The following is a 24,846-nucleotide window of genomic DNA, read 5'->3' as shown; positions in this document are numbered from 1 at the left end:
TTTTTTTTTTTCTTTTTTCTTCTTTTTAAAAATACAGCATCTTTTAAAATGCACTGAGAAGTAAACACAATCTCCTAGTTTTGTCTTGGATGAGCTGGAAAGCAACAATAGAAAAAAAAAAAAGAAAAAAAAAGTGAGACCCCGGCATCTTAGCTTGGCTGCTCCAAAGTTTGGGATCCCGTCCGCTCATCCTTTCTAAAGAGGAATTTCTCAATGTCAATGCCTTGTGCAAATCCCAGTGTGTGGCAGCCAGGGGGATAATTGATCATGGTATGCTGATTGATAATTTTCTTTCAACCAAGAAAGAGAACAATTTTCACTTGGGGTTACACACTTGCAATTCCACATTGTAGTTTTAACAGTATTATCATGTCACCTGTTACTACAGGGAAATATAACAAGAAACCCTAAGTATACTCAGCACTGCTATTTTTTCATCTTAAATGCATTCTAATGCAAATGCAGGAAATTCACAGAGAGCGCCTTTAGGAAGCAAAGCGTAGAAAGTTGGCAGTAAGTCATAATGAAGTTTAAAGACCTTCCCCATTCCCCCTAACAATTCATCTATATGTGCTGATACTAACATGAAGCTTAATTAATTACCTGGCATTTCTTTGTGTTTCTGTGAGCCAAAATCTGAAGTCTGAATCTGTTAGTTTGCTCTATCATAAGCTTATAACGGAAGCTGAATTTTCAAACAAAGTAGATGACAACAGATCTACTGAAATCGGAACAAAACATTTACATTTCTCTAAATGCAATAAAAATGGCACTGTCTTGAGTATCTTACTTTCCACTATTACATTAAATTAAATACCGAGAAAAATGCTGTGTAATCCCAAGTGTCCAAACAAAGTATCTCTATGATGTAAAAGAAAAAAAATAGGAAATTTCAGCATAATACTTCAAAATTAATTGGTCTAGGAACCAGATTTAGGCAATCGACCATTGCCTGTTTTGTTGTTCAGCAACTTTGTGTTGCTTCCTATAGTTTCGAAGCCTATGATAGAAAACGTTTGGTAGTAACTTTTGTAGGTTTTATTAAATGAAAAGTAATAGGGAGCTGATGCTCCTGAAATAATCCCTTATGATGCCTAAGCATGTTCTTAGCTGAGAAACATTTGAAACTAAGTAGGAGTCTTGTTTTGCTCAAGCAAACACAGCAAGCTTTCATATACTAAAAAAAAAAAAAAAAAAAAAAAAAAAAAAAAAAAAAAAAAGAAATTGAATGTGAAAGATATAAAGAACAGATTAAAGTTTATTTCTTTTCATGGTTTCTGTATGATTTTTGTCACTTATAAAATATTTAACTTACAATGGAAACTGACGAACACTTTAACGAGGAAGTACAGGCAGCAATCACAATAGTTTAGTCTGTGAAGTGGGGAAGTCAAGGGTCAGAAATGTCAGATTGGCTTTTAGACAAATGAAAGAGACCTCTGGAGACTTAAACAGAATTATATAGACAAGGCAGCAATTTTTTAGTACTTTTTAGTTTGGTTATGCTAGTCTGTAATCAGGAAGAAGTTATAAAAGTAATACTTCTCTGACAAACTACTAACACCTCTAATCCAAATAGTGCTTAGCAGATATTCAAGTACTTTGACCACTAGGAATCCAGACGAGTCTGGATGTCTCGCACACTAAGCTAACAAGGAGAAACAATTACGCGCTTTTCCCAAATTTTGACTATATACTATCGACAAAACAGCGTGGTTTACGTCGAACGATTTTCTTCCGTGCTTTCTGAAAACGCTAAAAATACAGCAGACACCGGCACCTCCTTAGTCTATTGCCACAGCCGAGGAGACACCTGTTAACTTCTTTTTCCCCTTTCGGAGGCGAGGAGGCAGGATTGTCGGCCGCGAACGGCATCTGCTGCTTTGCAGACACCCCCTCTCCGCAGTCCTTCGCATCCACCTTGCACCCCCGGTGTCTCCCGCCGCCCCGGCGGCTCTGTCCTGCCCTGCCCGCCCCGAGGTCCCGCCGCCGCCGCGGGGTCGCGGCTCCCGAGCCCCGGCGCCCGCCGTCCCGCCGCCGGCTGCGCACGTGCGTAGCGGCGCGAGCGCGCGGCGCTGCCTCCGAACGGCGTCCGCGTGTCCCTGCCCGGGCTCGAGGGCGGCCCGCGCCGCCGCGCGCGAAGTCCCGCCGGCCCGGTTGCCTCCCGCGGGAAGGAACCCCCCGGCCCCCGGTGCGCGCGCGGCGCCCCGCAGCCAAACTTCCAGGTCTTTTGCTAACTTATTCTCCTTGGCTCTGCCCTGCGGTTCGTGCGCGCTCTTAGACATCCGCCCCCCCCTCCCCCTCTCTTCCCCCTCCCCCCCTCTTCCCCCTCCCCTACAGAAACTTTTGGAGTTGTCGCGGAAACGCTTCTCCTGAATAAATGCTCCCGACATTCGGGGCTTGCTCCTTTCCCCAAGGAAGCCCTCCGGATTTTCCCAGGGAGCAGGATCAGGCCCGGGCAGCTGTACTTCCAAGGCAGCAGCAGAGCAGCCACAAAGTTACCTTGGAGATGGAAAGCTTTTAGTGAAAGAGTGATTTCTCCTGTAAGAGCTATCAGCGCTCGGTTTCTCTCGATGTCCTGCAAGGAACAATTATGGTAGCGGTTTCTTTTCCCCGCTCCTTTATTTAATAATTAATTTCATAATCCTCAATAAAACAGCGTGAAGTGCTACACCCTTTACCAACAAAGCGAGTCATCACTCTCAGTTCACGTTTCCAGCATTACGCCTTTTTAGCCCGCCACTACCCGATGCCCACTCTCTGGACGTGCGGGCACATTCTCGGAGGTGCCTGGGGGGTGCGTGGGGTTTCCCCGGGCCTGGCCCGTCCGGGCTGGCGCCGGGCACCTCTGGTACGGCTCTGGGGGTCGCAGGGAGCGCGCACCCCCCGCCCCGCGGCTCCCATCCCATCCTGTCCTCCGCCGTGGGAAGCCCACGGGGGACACGCTGCCTGCGCCCGTTGTGTACCCGCCGCCCTTCTGCGCCCGCGGAGTTTCAGAGAGAGTCCCTGTCTCCCTCTACTTCTCTTCCCTGCTGGAGCCCAGACTCCAGAGGAAGAAAGTGTGCGAAACTGCAACTGAGTGGCGTTGTTGCGCCGGCAGCGGAGGCTGTGTCCCCTGCACGCAGAGCGGGAGCGGAGCTGGGAAAGCAGCTGGAAAATGCCCAGAAATACTTTCACAGTGGTCAAGCCTGGAGATCCCTGACACCCCTCCTTCTCTCCCCCGCCCCCGCCCCGCTAGCCCCATGGCCTGGCACCCCGCGTAGCCCGGCCCGCGGGCGCGGGCGTGTGTGTGTGCGGGAGTGCGTGTGCGAGTGCGTGCGTGTTTGTGTGTGTGTGTGTGTGTGCGCGTGTGTGTGTGTGAGTGTGTGTGTGCGCGTGTGTGTGTGCGCGTGTGTGTGTGCGCGTGTGTGTGTGTGTGTGTGTGTGTGTGTGTGTGTGTGCGTGTGTGTGTGTGTGTGTGTGTGCGTGCCGCACCTGCCGGGCGATGCCAGCGGCCGGGCTGCCCGCCGGGGCTACGCCGCGGCTCGCGCTTCCCGCCGCCGCCGCCGGCCGCCGCCGCTGCCTGCGCTGGGCATGTCTCTGGGGCCGGCGGGGCCCCGGCTCCCTCCGCTCCGCGGCTTATGGACGGCGGCAGCGGCAGCAGCAGCGCTAGCAAGCAAGCGAGCAAGCAACCTGCACCAGGACTGCGCGGAGGAGTGGGAGCCCGCGATGCTTTGGCCTCAGTACTTTTCCTTAGCCTGTCTGGCTAACCGGGGCCATTGCTGCCGCCGCTGCTGCTGCTAGACACACAACACACACCAACATCAGGAGGGGGAAAAGTAAGGGAGAGAGGAGAAAAAAAAAAAAAATCCCAGGAAGATGGCGCCCACCAAGCCAAGCTTTCAGCAGGATCCTTCCAGGCGAGAACGGTAACACTTTCTCTTTATTGAACCTGCAGCAGCAGCAGCAGCAGCAGCAGCCGCAGCAGCGCCGGGCCGGGCCGAGCCGCCGCCGCCGGGGGCCGGGGCTGGCTGCCATGCCGGGGTGGGGGGACCTGCCGCCGGCACCCGCTGCTCGCACAGCCGGGCACCGTGAGTTCCTCCTAGTGCGCACCGCCAGCCGCACGCACACACACAGGCACACACACACACACACACACTCAGAACAAGCCGCGCAGCAGCGGCCCCGCTCCGGTGGCCGCACCGCCGCGGCTGCCGGAGCCGGTGCTTGGCGGGGCGCGTTGCGAAGCGGACGTGTCTGTGTGTGTGTGTGTGTCTGTGTGTGTGTGTGTGTATGCGGGGGCGGGAGGCCCCCCCGAGCGGCCCCCGCCGCTCTGCGGCCCCGGGGCGCCGCGCCAGGCCCGGCGTTCCGGGCGGAGGGGCCGGCCCCGCCGGTGCGGTTCCAGCGCGGCTAGGCCGGAGCAGGGGGGGCGCGCCGCCAGCTGCGCCCGCGGAGCTGCCCGGCCGGGCCCCCCCGCCCCGCCGCCGCCGGGAGGGCCGCGGATGCTGGCGCCCCCCGGGGTGGGCAGAGCGGAGCCGGTGCGCGGGCGGGCGGGACGGGGGGAGGCGGTGCGCGGGGTCCGAGGAGGGAGGCGGGGGGATCGCGCTACCCCTCTTTTGGTTCCCGGTCCGCCGCCTGCCCCATGTACTTTTGTTGGTGGAGAGTGCTTGCGATTAATCTGCTCTGCTGGTGACACGAATTGCCCGTAGCGGATTTGTTCTAGTAAAGTGAATCTTTCTAGAAGTGACTGGTAGGAGACAAGAGTACAAGTTCATGTGATGTTACTTTGTCATTCTTACAAAAGTATTCAAAGCTCCATTGCGACACTGCGACGAGATGTATGCCCAGAAGGAGAACAGCCAGAGGTTTTGGGGTGGGCTCTTTCCCTCCCGCCCCCTTCAGCGTTACAAGTGAACTTGAGGGTGAGGGGTGAGGAAGGTTCCTGGCTAGTTGTAAAAATGGAAATTAACATTTAGACAGCCTTTAAAAGTAGCTGGATCATGTGTTAGACGCTTTATATTTCACAGCACAAGTAAGTCTGAAAAATATTTAAATAAAAATACTTTGGCCTTAATTTCATACTTACATTTTTTAGGATGATCAACATTTCTAGTACAGCTTCCAAATCACGCAGATTTTGTCTAAATATCTGTGTCATTTCTCCTAAGAAAGCAGTCTGCCCAGTATAAAAACCCATACCTTTCATATTTACCACGGAAGTGTTAGTGTGGTTGTGTTAGATGCATTAGTATTAACTGTTGCACTCTGACAAGGCTACATTGATATGTAGCAAAATTCGGAGATAGATGTAGTGGGAAAACAGTGCATCTTCAGAATTCAATGACAATTACAGATTGCCATCGTCAACTATAAATTTATTTTGTTAAAATCTTCATGCCAGTGGCTGCAAAGGTGTTTCTAGTGTGTTAATAACACTTAAAGCAGTATGTTTTTCTCCTGCAGAGTTCTTTGTTGGAAAAACAATTCATATGAATAAGTCCAGTCCCTCTGCCCCCTCCTTCCGACACACAATTCTGCTGTCTTCTTTCTGAGAATGGTACTATATTAGTGCTAAGTGTATTTGCCAGGATAGCTTCAGTAATCTCTCCAGCAGAAGCATATTTGTGTGCCATTTTGGGAATTTCTCTGAGATAGGAATCTTGGAGATAGAATTAATTTCTAGGGGAAACTTCATAGCCTGTGCATGAGTGCTTTCTTTATCACCTGTCTCCATTTGGCATTCGGAGAAGGTAAATCAAAGTGCGCGATTTGTTATTCTGCTCCACTTGAGAGCTGAACTAAATAACACTTGGTCTGAAATTCTGATTGAAGTTGTAGGAGGATATACTGTATTTAATTTAATGCCCTTTAATAGCATCTTCTTGTTCAGCTCTGATGCTGTCATTTTAAAGGTTGGATTGGAGTAGTTTTTCCCTGTAGGGAGTGGGAGGTGTAATCATTTCCGGGGAAAAAAGTAGTCTAAATTCCTAGAACACTAATAGCCATAAACTTGGGCTAGTGTCCAAGAAGTTGTTTTTTGCCCTTAGGGTTCACTTTGTGATCTTTACAGTGCTCTGGACAGTTTAGTGATAAGTATTGCATGTAGAAATTGATGACATCTTTTGTAGCAGAAATAATGGCAATCTATTTGTTCCTTAAAAAACTTTTGGAGAAGATGGATCAATGCTTCAAAAACAGGTACCCATGTACATTTTTCAAAAGTTATGTAATGTGCTCCTGAAGTCTTGCGTGTAACTATTTTAGCTGTCTTTGTACACATCCTTTCAGCTGTGTAAACCAAGCTATTTGAAATACAGGAGCATGTCAGTTACTGAAGGGGTTTTGCAGTCTCTTCTTAGCTACTAGTTCAGTAAACTAGTTCTCAAAATTAAGAATCCTGTATGCGAACTTTGTGTACATTCTTTTTCAGTCTTCACTACCACAGTATTTAAGTAGATTGTCTTACATTTTTTCAAGCAAGAGGTTAGTGATTACAAAACACATGTAAAAAGTAGTAGTCTCTGATGTAACCAGGCACACAAATTGTTTTAAAACTCTTTTCACCTGTTTAGGTTTTTAAAAGAATATATGAAAACTTACACACACTTGTTTGATTTTATTTTAAACTCTAAGCTTAAAAGAAATTGTGTGGATATACACTCAAGAAAATTAAATAGACAGAAGTGTCATGCATATGATATGCCAGCATTGATTTGTAAACATATCTTAATATTAGAGTGCTATGTGTTTAAAGTGAAAGAGAAAAAAAATCTTTATTTTGGCATTTTTTTCTAGAACATGAGCTTAAACATAGCAGTGATAAATGATGATATGCATTGTCTAACACTTGCTTTTATATAAATAGCTCCAGAAGATTGCTTAAATGATAATCGAAAATATGAAATAGGGTGGCCTTCATATCACAAGGCCAAGGGTCTACAAATGGAAAAACTGAAATAATGAAATATTTCCAAGGCAACAGACTGTCAACAAGAACAGTAATGCATGGGCATATCATAGAGCTACCAGAGAGGATATTAGATCTTATAGCTCTAGAGCCAGGAGTTATAATGACCTTTATTAAATAGAGCCCTCCCACATTACAACAATCGGTCTGATTTCTGATTTATGGATTAGCAGTCATACTACTCTTCATAATTTGAAACATTCTCCCACCATATTTGATTTGCTGCATTTTTCTCCACTGGAATCATATATTATTTAGAGCTTACATGAGAGTATTGATCAACAAAAGTTATATTACGTATTTTCAGAAACTAATGGGATTCTGAATAACAAGGTTTTGTCTGCCGCACTGTTTCTACATTCTTTACAGCACAACTGGTTTTTTCTTACAAGTTACACCCAGCTAGCTTGTTTCTACCAATTTAATGGCATTATATTCTAAAGCTGTATTATAAATAAGTTATAAATATTTAGAGAATTTTGTTAACAGATTAATACAACATCCAGAGCCACAGGTATTTTTAAGAGAATATCAGCATATATTGTCAGCATCCATCTCTTTTTATTAGCATCTCACTTGAATTTCAGAGTCTAATATACTGGCAATTTCAAATCACATTTTTTTGAAACTTGGCACAGAAGTTGCCAGCCTAGGCGGGAATTTTACTGCAAGAGTGATGTAAAACAGTTGTTGAAAATTGACATTCTAGGCATTAGTGTCATCAGCATCCTTCCTAAAATGTAAAGTGTTAAAAAAATGTTCGTTTCATAAAGTGATTTTTATAACAATAACCTCCTTATTGGAAAATGTATTCTGGAATAATAACTGGTACTGATCATGAAAACTAACTGTTACCATTTTATTAACATTTTGGGGATGATTCTTCTTCCACTGAGGTCAGTAGAATGAAGCCATTTTACCAACATGGCAGAATTTCATTTGACAGCAACTAAGTAACTGTTTTTTTAGAATTTACTGTTGTAATCTCATCTCATGTGAATAAACCTTACATTCAGTCAGTGCATCAGATTAATTTTATATTATTGTCACTAGTAGCTCATGCAGGTGTAAAAGCACCTCATCTTCTGAGATGAGATTTCAGCATAGTCACGTTGTTTCAAAATGAATCAAGCAAAGTTGTTGTGCAGGATGTCACCCTGGAAATTTGTCTATATATTTTAAACATAAGATACTTTTAAAGTACATAGCCAAGACTGAATTTTCACCCTAGTAGTTTGTTTCATTGGTTGATTTGTTCGCTTATGCTTAATGTTTGGGTTTGTTTGTTTTTTTTTAAAGAAGCTGCCAAAGATTTACGACCATGAGAGGAAATGTTTTGAAAATTAATTTCAAAAGAACTGCAGTTTTTTCAGCAGAGGAAATTTCTTTGTATGTAATATTTATAAGGCTACTGTATGTTATCTTTAACATACAAAGTCCCATTAGTGCAAATGAGGTGTGTGACTTTGTTTAATAGGACTTTGCATAATAAGGATAATTTGTAATAATATTGTATTTTGCTGCATAAGAAAATGTGCCATAGTAAGAATATAATGATTGCTGCCACGTCTTATATGACTAGAGCATTGTTCTGTGAGTAGCTGGAGCAGTGATTTTGCAATACACAAAGTCCTAAGCAAATGAATAGGACCGTTGTGCCATTCATTTGAACAGGACTTTGAGTAGTACAAATATTCATTAATTTTGTATGCTACAGAAGCATATTACATAGGACAAAGAAGGTATGGTAAGGGTAGGATAGTATTTCTGTTTGTAGCTTGCCAGAACTGGACTCTGTCTTTGGGGCAATATTGAGTTCAAGTTGTACCTTAATCTTTAGAAAAGTCCCAAATGAAATTATGTAGACAATTAAAGTGTACTACAGACAATCACAAGCAAGGGTAAAAGTATTTTAAACATATAATTTAATAGATGTGAATTTGTTCTCAAAGAGATCACAATGATAAATGTACATAGCGGGAGGAGTGAACTTTGCATCTGTGCGTTATTATAAAACGCGAAAGTCTTGAGATTCTCAAATAAAAATGGAGTGGTTTTCAAGGAGATCCTGATCTCAGCCTGCTGCAGCTAGATACTGAGAGTTATGCCAGCCCTCACCCGGGACTCTGCATGCAGGCGAGAGCCAGACACGTTAGAGAACAAGTGATATGTAAGCAAGAATTTGAAACAGATTATTGAAAGCAGAGTTTTAAGATTTGTTACAGGATATTTTTCCCAGCCTTTCTTATATGTTGCATTTTGGACTTTCACTCTTCAGTTTTGTCTTGTCATTTGTCTGTTCTGGAGAACTTCTTGCTAATGTCCTCCAGTGTCTGAAGACTTTAATATTAATAATGAGTATTTCTGTAGATATGTTTCTTTATATAGCTTAGCATGCTTTGAAAAGTCTGAAAACACTGTTCTACACATTTACTGATGAGATAGTTACACACAAAAGATTCTTGAGAACTAGCAGAAGTGGCAAAAGATGTCAATGTTAGCACTAGGAATAAAATTCCAGCCCCTATTTTGACTGTGTATTCAAAGATTACACTGCCTTCATTAGACGGATTTACATTTCTTTTACAGGCAAAACCTCCACTGAAATAAAGTGCTTTCAGAGAATGGCTTGATTGCAATTTAAAATTAGCTGTTAGCTTGATATATAATAGAAGTTCAACACTTACGTTAAATAATTTAAGTGGAAAAGTACTGTTCCATTACCTGCAGGCATGTTAGGTTTACATATGTATATACTGAACATAGGGGATATAGTCTGAATAATATGTATATACGTTATCTACAATAATGTCCCAGGGGCTTGGATTTTCTGAAGAGCCTATTGGATTTAGGCATTCAACACATACTGCATTTCAGTGAAATATAGGCACCTAAATCCTATAAGCCCCCTTTAAAATACTTGCCTGGGAATTTTGTCTCCAACAGGAATTTAGAACAGGCTTCATTACATTCATTACACATTGCATTGTTTTAAACTGAATTTTATTGTGTAGTGAATAGTCTTTTAACAGTCATTTTAGATGAAATCCTAAGCGTTATAGTTTTGCTCAAATTTAGGCACAGAACAGATATATTTATATATTATGTTTGGGGGGCAGAGTGGAGATTTTTTTCCTCTTGCTTACATATCATGTTGGAAAATCATATGCAAATTCACATTTACAATCAGTTTACTCAGAGCCTAGGCTTATATGAGTTAGGTGCCAAAGCTGTAACTGATTTAGCAAAAACATAAGACACCAAGTTTTAGGAGAATGTTTGTTAGAGAGCTGTTTTTTCTTAGAGATGGTGTGAGGCAGAATTTGTTACTTTGTGGGAAAAAAATGTAAGTGGGCAGTCTTCACAGATCAAGGTTGAGGTCAATAAAAAGAACTGAGTGACTGAATCTGTACAGTGCTGGCAGCAGGATTAAAAAGGGAAAAAAATATTAAAAAAAGGGAAGAGGTGCTTATCCTTCAACCTTTACTGCTGAAAAAAAAGGTAGCTGATTTTATTTGTCTGACTATAGTTAGATGTAGGATTGGCACGTTTGCTTCACGTTTGCATAAATTACTAACAGTATATACAAGAGGTTTTCGAAAAGAACTGCAATTTAAAAAAACAAAACTGCTTTCTCTTGGTAAGTACCAAATGGAAGATGAACATAAAAAGAGAAACAAATGCTTTGGCCTAATTCATTTATTCTTTCTGATCTGCTGTTCAGTTTTACAGCAAAACTTGCATTTCTTGTGAAAAATCAAAAGTACAGTAATTTTTGTCATTGGCTGAATGAGCTAGATAAATGGTACTCAAGTAGCAGTGTTTGCAGGATCCAAGTAGTTTACTAAAGTATCTTAATTAATTGGATGTTCACTTTAATAGTGAGGTTTTCTGTTTGTAGGCAGTGCTCTGTAACAAGAACATATATTTGATACATAAATGATATATATGATTTCAGAAGACCCATTTTTATTCAAGATCTATTTTTACTGAACAACTGTTTTGTGTTAAACAAAAAGAAATAAGTGGAAGTGACAGAAAATAGGCTTCATATGAGAAGCATGATAGAAAAGATACATCAGATTCCAGATCTTTCAAACATATATGCTGTTACTTTTATCAATCACTCTACTTACACTCAAATTTCCAAACTAAGGGATGCTTTCTTTCCTTTTATTCCTTTCTTGACAGGAAGAAAAATGCTTCTCTACAGAATTGTGATTTCAAAACTGTTATTCCATGCTTTTTGAGGGTAATATTTCAAATGTTGTTGTTGTATCCCTTCCAAAAACCAGAACAGGAGACCACAGGATGTAGTGAACATTGCAAATCCCCTTTTCTTTCCCCAAAAATAATTTCACATACTGAATGTGCATCTTTAGGAAGAGCCAGGACTTAGATTATGGATTTAGAATTCTTTTAAGAGGGATGTTTTTTAAAATTGTTTGTTATGGTACTAGTGCAAAAGGAGGTATTTAAGTCCTATTCATGACTTACTTGTTTCTTGTGGCAATTATCATATACTACAATATTTGTTCAATTCAAACAGGAACAAAACCCAAACTGATTAAGGGGAAAAGTGTGTTTCAAATGACAGAGAATGACAAAGTATTCCACCTGAAAAGCAAAATTACAATTCTTCAATATTTATTCTGCTTATTACTAATTATGAGGAAAACTTTAAAGGATTTTTCACTGACTTGTATGCACGCATACTGCAAAGTGCAGCTATACATTTTATGTTAGACACAGTATATGTATTTGCTTGAAAGGAAGTAATGCTAGTTGCTCATCTTCAGCAAGCTATAAATGTCTTACTTTAGATAAAGTTAAATGTAAATACGTGTACTGGAATGGAGATTTTTTTTTTCCCTCTAATGCTGTGACGGAAAAGTAGGCTCATCTCTTTTTTTTTTTGCACGTTTTTATTGTTCTGTGTAAATGTAATTTGTTAATCCTGTGAAATTTGTCATAGATAAATTTGCTTGGATTATCTTGTCACCACCGTATCTGCATTCTTTTGTTCATTGCTTATTCATAATTTAACAGTCTGGCAGTGAGCCTTTTTGGGATGCTCACAAAAGATATATGACCTCTACCAGCTGCTACTATAACCTGCAGAATGCACAGCAAGACATTAGAAACGTGAGGATTCCTCTACTGATTAAAGTGCTCTTCATTTAAACAGTCTGTTCATAAGAATCTCAGGAATCTTTGTGGATAGCAGTTTTGATTTTTCTTTTCTCATAAAATTAGTTCTAACATTTTCTTTTCTCGAATGGGAAAACTAAGATTGAATCTTAAGATGGTGGTGCTTTGCGTTCAGATGGACTAATGGAAATTAAATCCCTCATTATGTATCTGTATGTATACACAAGTGTGCGTGTACATATACACATTTGCATATACCTGTACCTGTCTCTACCTATGCATGTGTGTGTGTATATATATATATATGTATATATATCTGTATTTTCTGCAGTTTTATGGTGGGAGAAGTTAGTGCCCATGTGTGTTATTTTGAAACTATCTCATCTATTAAGATATTTTTCAGCACATATTATTACGCAGTACTAATTTACAAAAGAGTTATCTGATTTAACCCTACTTTAGCCCTTAGTGTCTTACAGATTGTATTGTGTAAATACTTGATATTATACAGTACACGAAAGACATTAAATAGAATGTTACTTGAAGTGTAACAACATTTTAGATTTTCATTATTCTCCTGACTCAGTTTAGCATATAAATTTTTCCCCTTTTTACTTTTTTCCTTCTTATCTGCAGATCAGCTTGTGAGTAATGGCTAGTTTTTAGCTCCCCTTTGTGCTGGCACATGATTATAGTTCAAAATAATTCATTGCTAATCCATGCAGTATTGGTTCATCTCCATCACTCTCTTTTGTGATTAGAGCCTCAGGCCTGTAAGAACATCCTTCTGCACAATTTTCTATCCTGATTTTCTTTGACTGCAATAAATAAATAAATAAATAGTTCTATCATTACTGTTCACCTACCAATCCTATTTCATTTTTCAAAAATGTATCAATTACAAGAAATTAATATATTGTGGGGTTATTTTTCAAGGGTTTATGAGAAACATTTTTTTTCCACTGCAGTAAGTCTCCAGCAGTGGTGTTTATAGGTCTTAGTTCATCTCAGCTGGTGATGGAAATCTGACTTGAGTTTCTCATTTTTCCTTAGCAGTCTGAATTTCCTGTGTACTTCTTTTACATTAGGTACCTCAAGAAGTCCAGAATCTTAAAAATAAACACCGTTTCTTTTTCGGAACGGACTACAATAGAAAGTAATTACTGTCTTGTCATTCTTAACACAACATTTCAAACAGAACTGGTGTAAAATAAAGCTGCCAGAGGAACTTTTAAAATATATATGGGCTGATCCTACCATGATCACTCTAGTCGAAGTTACTGTTTATGGCGTCAGATATGAACTGACGTGACATTAGAGCTGGGCTTATATGATATAATGATATCGTACTTTGGTCAGATTTAAATTTAATTTTTCAGATTATGAAGAAAATCCATCCTTTTATTTCACATCAAATGATGTTAGTTTTATGAGAAGGTCATCTAAAAGATTTTTCAAGACTTTGTTTCAGCATTGAGTAGTCCTATGTTCCTTTTAATAATTACTTTCATCTCATTGTAGCCGTGTGTTTGAAAGTGTAGGTCAATAAGGATGATCGCATTCAGAATTTCATGATCTGTGTAGTGGAACAAATTGAAAGCAAAGCCTGTATCAATCACTGTGAAGGGAGGGTTAATTGTTACTGCTTCTCAAGCCTCTGGACAGATAAACCAGTAATGAAATACTTATTGCTCTGATATGTGAATGGTTAAGGATGAAACAATGGAAATAGAAGCAGCCTTCAAAGATAACAAAAAAAAAAAGGCAAAGAAAAGAATAATCTGGACTAAAGTAAGATGCTGTTTATGCTGTGTATTAACATTTTAAAAGTAATTTTGTTTTCATCTAACACAGTCTTCTAGGAATGGTGTGACAGTAGAATGTATGAGATTTCTAAAGCAAATATAAAATATGAATTTTAAACCTTTTATTATACAAACAATTTAAAAGGTTTTACATTAAGCCTGGAACTTAGGTAAAAGTAACATTTATAGCATTAAATGTTTTCTTTTATTTTCTCTGGTTTTAATTTGTGGTACCTTTCAGTGGTTTGTTTTTTTTCTTTCTTTGAAAACACAGCTGTATTCACTAAGTCGAATATGTTTTGTTTTCATGTGAAGTTGTTTTAAAGCATTTTATCTACAGCCAAGCAGAACTCTAAAAGAGTGTTTAAAGATAGAAGCAGAAAAATAAAAATGAGTGCAAAACAAATTATGATATTACAGTAAACATTTAACCATTTCTAGAATGTGAATGTAACATTTTAAACATCTGTTAGTTACTTATATGTTGAAATATATGCAAAAATATTTAGCCAAATTGAAGTCTTAGGCCCATGACAATCATCTCAACACAGTGGGTAGTTCTGAAAATTAATGAGAATGATAATACTGTAAAGACTGTTCCAGAGTTTGCCCAAATTCATTATCTGACTCTTGTTAAGAACATCTCAAAGAATTTTAACCAGGAAAATATATTAATGGTTCAAAAGCATTTTTCAAAATGGTGGTTTATAAAAGTATAATGGAATTATATATGCAAGAGCTATAGTTAGAAACACAAATAACACAGGAGCAGCACTTTGTGAAGGAACATTTTCCAATAGCTATGTACTTGGCTTTGATTTTGTCCATAGGTGTCAAGGTTTCCTTATTAATTTATATTGCGGGATGGAGGAAATGAAAAAGTGAAGGCAACTTACGAAAAAAAAGTATTTTTCGCCTCCTTGTTAGTTACTTAATGAGACCTATAGCTGCTTAAAACCTAAGTAAAGTAATTAATAATTTTAGAACTAGTATAAACATCTTTTAGACAATCAAAAAGCACTTTTAGGAGGAAGGGTGATGAGACACATCTTTAGATTTCACTTCAGAATGTGAAGAATTTCCTGTTGCCTGTTTCCTGATGGGATTGACACAGCTGTGTATCATATGGAATGAAAGTGGAACTGAGTGCCTGACTTTGTTTTATGCGAGCCTTTTATTTAAGAAAATGTATGTGTTGATTTTGGCTCTTTTTTTAACACATCACTGATATGAATGCTATAAACAAATTTGTCCAAATGGGAGCTAATTATAATTAATTTATCTATTTTCTAAGGGACAAAAAATGTTAGTAACTAAAGTATATTAGTTAAAAACAGTGGTGTTTTGTTTTTTTTTTCTTTTTTTTTCCCTCTCTGTTTGCTGTATCCAATGAAAAAGAAAGAGCGTTTGCATGATTTCCATTGTTCCATTATTTCCATTTGTATTTTCAGAAGCCATTGATATTTAGAAGGAAGCATGAGTATGTGTATTTGCATGTGTAGTTGTTGGAAAACAAATCAGTTTATAGAGTTTCTTAGTCATTTTAGCTGTTGTGAAATCACTTAGTCCATCTACAAAACAGTTTTCATTGGAGATGTGAATGCAAATTAGAGAGGAATGGGAGGATCCAAACATTTTTTTAAGCAGTAATTTTGATCTAGATTGTCCCACTTCATGGACTAGTTCAGGGTGGGAAACTGTATTAATTAAAGTCTTCAGTATTTTCCTTCTATGGTGAGAGAAAGCTTAGCAGAAGATGGCTAACCTGGTTAACTGATCTGAGCTTAGGTAACAAAAGGTGATGCAGATCCATAGCAGTGGAGCCACCCTTCCACCTGTTGCCCAGTTCCTGGTAGGGTCAGGGTCTATGGCTCGTGAAGTTGTGTAATACCTGGTTCCAGTTGGAATTCATACTAGTTCAAGTCAATATTATCTTCTGCTCAGAAGGCTGAATAAGGTAAATTTGGTTGCTATATGAAAAGTCCTGGGTATTGCAATCACATGATTTAAACAGCTTCTCAGTGTCATTCTATAGCCCTACGCCACTGAGGCTGAGGCAGGCACAAGTGCAGAGTGCATTGCAGGGATGGGCAGTAGTGCTATGGGCGTGTTAAAGGGCAGAGCAGAGGCATATACAAGTAAGTGCAGTGATTCTGTTAGATTGCTTCTGACACTGTCTCTCCAAGCAAGATATAAACTTCTAAATCATTAGAATCATTGTGAATTGCACTTTAAATCTTAAGTTTTGATCCTCCCAACCTACCAGTCAGCTGTGAAAACAGTTGACCATGTCCCTCTTCTTTTTGCCCTCTGACTTCTTGGCAAATGACGTCTTTCTACTGCCTTTGGATACTGTGATCGCTTCTTTAGTCCATCCTTTGGAGAATCTTTCTCATTCATTACCCAGCTTTGTGTGGGAGCTCTGCAACATGTTGTCTCTCAACCGCCCCCCTTTTTTCCCTTATTCTCTTCATCTTTGCATAATCTTATGTGGAAACACAGTTTAAGTGTCACCTTTTTGCAGATGATTCATAAGCTCACAGTATTTCCATCTCAATGAAAATTCAGTCTTACTTCTCTGTCATCTCTTCCTTTATTGCTTAGCTTAGACTCCCTTAGTCAAAACAGATCTCCTAGAGTTCTTTCCAAGCCCTCTATCTACTTTTCAAGTTAACACTACCATATTTCCCGTTAGGATAGGTCTGTAATTTGGCAGTCTCACTGATACAGAGCTCTCCCTCATAGCATAGCAATTAAAAAGGCAAATAGATTATTTGGTATTAGTAGGAAAGAAATAGAAAAACAAACAGAAAACATGAACATTGATACAATGATGGCAATCCATAGATCCACAGTGTGTGCAATCTATGTATTTTGTGTACTTTTATTGTCATAATTTCAAAAAGTAACTAGTTTGAGGTAAGGACATGAAGGCTGATGAGATATATGGAAGGAGTTTTGTCAGAGAAAAAGTTAAATAAAGTAAAATACTTCATCTTGGAAAAGAGATGACTGAGCAAGCAAGGCTTCAAGAAGGCAATCGGGAAACAACTATTAACTCTAATAATATGAGAAAAAAGAAACTGTGTAATTGTCTCAGGAAGCAGTTTTAAAACATTTTACAGAAGTGGTTTTGTTTGTTTGGTTTTGGTTTTGTTTCTTTTTTGTTTTGTTGTTTTTACAGCTTTTTTGTATTCTTCCTCCTTCCCCCCACGTAACATGCAATTAAATAGTGGAATTCCTTGTCAAAGGGTGTTTTAGAGGTAAAAAATATGAACAGGCTCAAGAATGCATCAGGCATTGCTCTATTATGTCTCTGAGAAGCTATTATGTGTGATGGTAATGATGCAACTCAACTTCAGGAAGTTTTTACACAGCTGACTCTGGTTGCTGACGTGGGATATCATGGAAAGGGATGCTCTTTCTCTGCTATACTTTTTTTTACTGACCTAGTGTAACAGTTTTGTTCTGTTCTGAAGTTCTTTGCTTTTAGACTATATCTAAATCTCACAGTCTTTTCTGCCTAACATCCCTGCTGTATTTGTTTTCCTTCCTACTCTTCAGTTAAATGCTCATCCTCACTACCTTTGAGAATTATTCTTGCTCTAGTTCTACCTGTCCAGAATCCTCTTACAGAGATTATTTTCAGAATGACAGACTGTCACACTGACTGTATGTTTTTATATCCCTCCTGGCCTCTCTTCTCTGGTGTATGAAATATTAGTAACTTGCTCTACGTTTCAAGTCCTTCTTCATTGATCTGTATCACACTGTTTCTCTTTGTCAAGGTTTTCCTTCAAGTTATAACACCAGCCCTGTTGCCCATTTACCTATTTGCAAACACATATTTGTTTGATACCTTATGGTTGGACTTGGACTCCTTTGTTACATCTCCTTTTGGATTTCTCTCTCTTCCCAAGATGTTCTTACCTGAAATGCCTACAAAAGCCTGACACCATCAAGTTACTTCTAACAAAATATTGCTTCTTGTGATGCTAACTCCTGTTGTCTTACTGCTTCTAATAATTTCTTATCTCTTGTCTGATACTTGCTCTCTAAGATTTTGGGGCTGCGGACAGGAGTTTTGTTCTTTGGCTCTTGGTTATATAGTGGATGTGTTAGTACTACAGTTACTGCTGCTAATCTGAGGATTTTGTCTGTGTATTTGGTTGATCTGGGATGCTGAGTTCCTGTGAGACTAAGTGATGTCTTTTAAGTGTGTTGAGGTGTGAAAAGCTTTTATGCAATTCAGAGGAGATAGGACAAATTAATGACAGAGAAATCCACTCTGTTACTAAATGCATATCTATCTGAGGAAATTCCTGAACTGAAAATGTTTGGAGACTGTGGGTGCATATCATATATACTGTCATTCTTGTTATGTTGTTCCTTGCAGCTACTTTTGGGGATGGTTAGAGATGGGATAAAGGAAACACTGGTCTGACCCAGTACTCCTGTTCTTGTGCTGTTGTGTAGGATGTTTCTGGAAGCTGTAGCAAGTCTCTTTAGTGATTTTCTCTCTTAGAAAACTGTTGGCCTCGGTTAAGTAGCTTTGGCTACTATTACTTTCAGTGCATTTCACGAACGGATATGAGATGTACCACAACTTAATTACTCTGCTCCGTAAGGTATTTTTGTATTGTGTTGATATGATTAAGGAAGATCTTCGTACTGTATGGAAAAGGAACTATACCATATGATGCCTTGAAAAAAGAAAGAGAAAGAAGTGTGCCTGCTTTGAAGAGTTCATAATTTTAATTGCTGTTTATTCTTCATTTCTTGGAAAGGTTTTTCTGTAACATAGTTAATTTTACACTCATATTTGAAGATTTTTTTTTTACTATCAAGCAAAGTGCATATTAAACAGATTGAATTTAGCAAAATTAAATGCTTCAATATCATTTTTGCTTGTTGAAACCCCAATGGCATAACATTTATTGTGGTGATGACTTGAACATTGCAGTGAACATGTGTGACCTTCAATGTGTATTATACTTTTAAACCGGGATGCAGATTATGTTTTATATGATAAAAGTAAACACAACTAGTAGTGATATGGACATTAAATGGCACATTTAATATGCATTCATAACTTCTGTAAAAGATTTTTAATACCAGTCCCCATATAATTTCTGTATGTAATTTTTTGAGAAAAATCTGATTTGTAATAACTGTTTTCATAAATATCTAAGTTTTTCTACTTGCGGACATAGGTTATCATGTATGTAAATTTAATTAATTATGTACTCAATATTTGAAGTCACATTTTGCAGTTGTATCAATGTAGACTTGGCACTATTAGAAAGACTACAGATGTATTGAAGTAGCTGCAGGTATACAATTTCATTTTCCTAAGTTCCTCTAGCTTGAAATAATTCCTCTTGTGTTGATTTACTTAAGGAAAGGGAGCTGAAAGAGAAATTATGGAATGCTGTTCATCAGAAGGTTGGTATCCATACCTAATTGTAGAGTGGTGATCTGATAATTGGGTCTTGAATCAGGAGGAGAGATTTGGAGAGTTCCAGGAGGAAGAACTGAAACTCGGGTGACCACATTTCCTGTCACCTTGAGAGGGAAAATGGATATTGTATTCTAGAAAGTCATTGTACTAATACCTTTGCATAAGCTAAATACAGCTGAGAAGCTTAGAGGAATGTTTTGGAAAGAGAGTGAATGGAAGCTTGATTTCTTCCATAGCAAATTTGGGAGAGTAGGAAACTATGATTTATTTTCAGGTTAGAACGTGTATCACAGTCTTGAACAAGACCTGGTTTCATTATATGTGTCATGAGAGGCTTAGACTATGACTTCCTTCAAATCAAAGAATAGCTGAGGTTTTCAGGGTCCTTTGGAGATCACTTGGTTCAACCCCCACTGCTGGAGCAGAGTCAGCTGGATCAGGTTGTCCAGGTTTTTAATATCTTCAAGGAGGAAGATTCCACAATGTCCTTGACCAACCTGTAGTGTTTGACCACCTCATGACAAGAGATTTTTGTAATATTTAATTAGAATCACCTGTATTCTAACATGTGTCTTCATCTCTTGCTCTACAACTGTACACTTCTGCAAAGGGTATGGCTCCATCCTCTGTGTAACATTCCACTATATAGCTGTAGAGAACTCTCTTTCACCTCCTATGCTTATGGAAAAAGCACAATTATCTCAGCCTCTTGTAGTGCATTACATAGTGCAGCCCTTTGTGTGTCTAGGTGGCTTTCTGCAGTGGTTTGTTCCAATATGTCCCTGTATTTCTTGTTCTGGAGAGCTCAAAACTGGACTCGGTACTCCTGATGCAGTCTCGCAAGTGTTGGAAAGAGAATGTACTGCATACATTCTAGTTAATACCGATCAGTATGCTGTTGGCCTTCTTTGATGCAAGGCTGCACACTGATAAGGTCCAGCACAGGCCTGAGATCTGAGGTTTCTTGTAGAGTAGACCAGCTCTAAAACTGTAGAGCTTTCCAATAGGAAAGCTCTGATTTTATGCATGTTAGTGTAGGATAGTGAATTTCAATGAGAACTTTGTGACAAAAATATTAAGGATGGATCAGCAACAGCAGTGATTTTGAGTGGCTGAACAAACCACTCAAAAAAGATACACCATAGCAGATGGTCAATCTTAACCGTGATCAAGTTTTTTATATGTGATACTAAATATTGTGTTATTGAGTATATTGAGTTTAAGCAACAGAAAGTCACCTGCAGTGAAACAGTGGGAGTCAATACCTAGGATAGAAAGATTGAGTCAGAGTCTTTTAAAATTTTGAGGATCATAATAGATACTAAAATTAGGGTGGTACCACAGTCCATAGGTAATGAACATCAATTATTTTCTAGAGGACAAAATCACAGAAAGTTACTAATCATGAATCTTTCTGTAAATCCAAAATGGAATTCTGTTTGTTCCTCTACTACCTAACATTGTGGACAGTTTTAATCAGAAATGGAAGCACACTACAGACATTGTTTATCATCAACGGTTCAGGCTAAATTAAGTGGCTACATATTTTTTTTCCTTTTAATTGTTCACAAGCTGTGACTTGGGCATCAACAGGCCTCCTGCCACTTGCGATTTTTTTATTGTTACTACATGTATACCCCTAAGTATTCTGGAAGAAACCAAGGAAGTCAGTTCTATATTGCAGGTGATACATAATTTGAGTGAGATTTTCTCACAGGTCCACTGGATCTTGAAAAAGAAGTCCACTGGAAATGGACAGTTAACAGTAGGAAGAAAAGTTGGTCTTCCATAAGAAATGAGTGCATGAGAAAACTGCAAATAACTTATAAAAACTCACAAAAGTTGCAGCTAGTGACATTTGATTAGCTATGTCTGATGTGTCTCTAAGAGATATGGGATATTTCAAGAATGGAAAAAACCAGAATTAAATAAGAAAAGTTCTTTTCATGGTGCAGGAATGTTTTGTATGAAGTTGGCTGTATAGAAATGCACAAAATAAAGCGGAGTGGATAAATAATTTTTCACAACTGCTCTGGACATTAAAAAAGAGCTCCTGTGAACATTCAGTACTTCAAAGCCTGATTTTTCAACCAGTTTTACATGTTATGTTGATGCTTATTATTGACCTGGAAACAGAATTATTACAGGAAAAGAAATCCTTGTTCTGTGGGAACAGCAAGCCAGTGGAGAAATGCTTACTGCTCAAAGGGGCAGCACACAGTCTCAAACATTATTTATAAGGGGAGCATTTTGTTCTTCAAGTGGATCATAAAGGATTACACAGGCTGCAGAACATGAAAGACCACTACTCATATAATTAGGTACTGTTTTACTCTGCAGTCACATTATTTCACTGTTTAGCTTAAAACATGTTAAAAAGTATGCATATCTGGTACTTGTTTCCATCCTTACAGTAGAAACACTGTGTTTGTGTGTGTGTGGGAGGGCAGAGGACTGAAAAGAAAGGAAGAAATTCTCAGGAAAAGCTGACCTTGGTAAATAAGAAAATGTCTTCATGAAGAAGAGACAATGTCTACTAAGGCTTCTTCATTTCTGGAGCAGAGGATCCCAAACAGAATCTCTTAAGTGAAGAGCTACCTTGTATTCATTTATAGAAAAATGGAAATCAGGATTTGTAAAGTGCTGCCTGTTTCTCTGTCAAATCAGTCAGATAGAAGATGGTGGAGGTGGCTAACCAGGCATTACTTGAGGGAGTATAGTGGGACAGAGCGCAAACAGGAGATCAGGCCTTGAACACGCATTGGTGTCCAGCAGCTGGTGCTTTAAGGATCATACTTTTCACTTTGGAAGGTAAAATATACTATAATCAAAATCTGTAATAAGCACCTTTAAAAAGAAAAGAAAATTGGTATGCTTTCTTGCTTTTTATGATTTCATGCTTTTCATGCTTTCCATGACACTTAAATTGGAGGGAGAAGCCTGAACTCTCTTAAGGTGGATATTGCAGTCCCAGCTCCCTGTTTGTAAACAGTTGTGCATTGTGCAGGGGGCATGCAACATACAACCAGTTTTCATTCATAGAATTATTTTACAACAGAGTGAACTAAAATGATCATGCAGTTTCACCCCTGTAGATAACTGCTCTGAACAGGTATTTTTAATTGATCTTAGTGGAGTACTAGTGATGGCTTGTTAAACTGAGGCCCAATAGAGTAGCTGGTTTAAAAAAACTTGGTATGGATTTAGACAACTGTGAAACTGCTTTACAGTATTTAAAATATGTGGAAGCTGAAAACTTTCTGCAAGAAACAACAGATTCATCATTAAAATAGCATGACACAAACTGCTTAATAAAGTGCTAATAAGATATTTAATTGTATCCTTGTAATAATATCTGAGAGATACTTCTCTAAACAAGATTGTTTTAAGGTAAAATTTTGACAGATACGTTTTTAACCGTGTTTAAAATTTTGTCAAACTTGAAATTTATTGTCCCTGGAGAGCACTTAAAAACTTTTTCTAGCAAACTCCTTGTTAGTATAAAGTAATGGATTCCAAGATGTGAAATTTGAATATTTAAATCTCATTTTTCCATGGTCCAGCAACTTTAAAATTCCCCCAAATTGTAAATGCTTACAATTGATTTTTTACCTCTGTGGTGTGATTCAGTAAAAAAAGTAATTGTTGCTCTACATTTTTCCACATCAGGTTTTTTAAGACAGTGTGATCACCTGTTTTACTGACACAGTAAGGTGTTAATTGATTTTACTTATTTGAGTTCTTATTGAGCTGTGGATCATTATTTGTCCATAGAGAGAGCAAAACAATTAATCAAATTAATATAGAGTTAACTTTTCATAAAGTAATACCATTTGTGGAGAACTGAGCTAAAAATGTAATGATAAAGAGATATAACTACCACTCTTGATCAAAGAGAATTTATTAAAAATAATTCACTGGCTGAATTTTTACAAACTAAAGGTGATGAAATTTATGAAGCAGACAAGTCCTACATTTTCAAAAATATGGCTATAATATATATAAACAAATCTTTTAAATTGTTTACTGTGTTTACTGTGAAGTTTTTAATTTCTCAAGTAACTTCCCACTTAGACACATGTTTTCACATATTCAGGTTTTCTGGTTAAGACTAAATAAGTTAAGGTGCATAAATAAATATATATGTTATACATGCAAAATATACATGCAAAATAAATAAAGACAGTACGTGTGTAAGAGATCTGACTACTAACAGCGGCAAAGAAAAGTAGTAGTAGTAGTAAGTCCATCACAAATAATTCCCTTCCCAGGAAGCACAAAGCTTCTCTTAGAGGGTGTGACTGTGAATGGGGAAGTGGTGTGTGGCAGAATGTGCTGTAATGAAGTTGTCAGTGTTTACACTTTTCTTATTGGAAGGGTGTTCATTACTGCTCTGGTGATGAATTTACTACTGTACAATGTAAAATAATTTGGCAGATGTGCTTTATTTAGGTAAATGAATATAAATCAGCCATATATGTTTTTTGAGAACTTAGCTGTGTGGTAGAAATATACTAAAGCTTTTTAGAGCTTTCAGTGGAAAATACTAATTTACAGATTAGAAGAAGAAACTTCAGGCTTTCTGTTGACGGAGAGCATTTTGCCTGTGCAGAAATAAAGAAATTGCTGCAGTTAAGTCAGTTAATTTATCTGAACTGATTAAAATAGTGGAAATAATTAAATAGATTAAACAAAAGAAGAGGTTAATATTAAATGACTTATGTTAGAAATTGAAATTAACTCCTGGAATACTTGAATTTCTTATCTGTAACAGTACCTAAAAAAAAATAATCTAATGACAGTTCTAATGTAAATGAGGTCAAATACTCATATTGTTAGAGGAGGAGTTTATATATATTCACAAAAATAATTGGAGTGGTAAGGCCAACTTGTCAGACATACTGAGAATTCTTAGAAACCAAGGGGTTTGAATGAAAATCTGGGTGACTCTTAACTAATATTGCACATAGATCAAAATCCAAGCCTATCCAGAGTGATTTGACTTGATCCACTGATACTAAAATGTTGAAGAGAGCAGCAGTATCTAGTGTTCTTCCATTTAAGTGGATTCAATAGTAATGTCAAAATGATTGAAATTTGCATTTTCCAGGCTTTAGGATCGTACTGGGAGTATCAATGTGGATTAGTCATGAGCTCTCTTTTCTCTGATAGAAAGTACTCAGAAAAAAAAGGTGTAAACTGTGAGTAATTTTCTGCCATTAGTTATATCGAAACAATTCCACTGGTGTTAATGAAGTTGCAGAGTGTAATTGAAAACAGAAATCAGTCCTCTTCTATTGAACTTTAATATATACTGTGAAAATGTTTTTGAGGAGAAATAAATGAGTTCTAATAATAATTCAAGTAAAAGATGGGATTTGCTTTGCTTTAGGTTACAGTCTTGATGGGGTGAAGACTTTTTTGCCTCAAAGTTTTGTGATTATTTGATTAATACACTGGTGTTGATTTTCACTTTATCAGTA

At 38.5% G+C, this 24,846-nt stretch overlaps 1 protein-coding gene across 4 annotated transcripts in view; it reads left to right on the top strand.

Annotated features, from left to right (window-relative positions):
• Window positions 1-3,669: 3,669 nt before the first annotated feature.
• NPAS3 (neuronal PAS domain protein 3) overlaps window positions 3,670-24,846 on the top strand; it is a 613,262-nt gene continuing 592,085 nt past the window's right edge. For all 4 annotated transcript variants that reach the window (XM_017820487.1, XM_017820490.1, XM_017820489.1 and 1 more), the window contains exon 1: window positions 3,670-3,908. In XM_017820487.1, coding sequence (XP_017675976.1) covers window positions 3,859-3,908 — 50 coding nt within the window. In that variant the 5' untranslated portion in view covers window positions 3,670-3,858. The remainder of the gene's footprint in view (window positions 3,909-24,846) is intronic.

The sequence above is a fragment of the Lepidothrix coronata genome, unplaced genomic scaffold, assembly GCF_001604755.1.
Source record: "Lepidothrix coronata isolate B3197 unplaced genomic scaffold, Lepidothrix_coronata-1.0 Scaffold83, whole genome shotgun sequence".
NCBI lineage: Eukaryota > Metazoa > Chordata > Aves > Passeriformes > Pipridae > Lepidothrix > Lepidothrix coronata.
The sequence above is the reverse complement of the archived record's forward strand: the minus strand, read 5'-3'. Positions and strand labels throughout refer to the sequence as shown.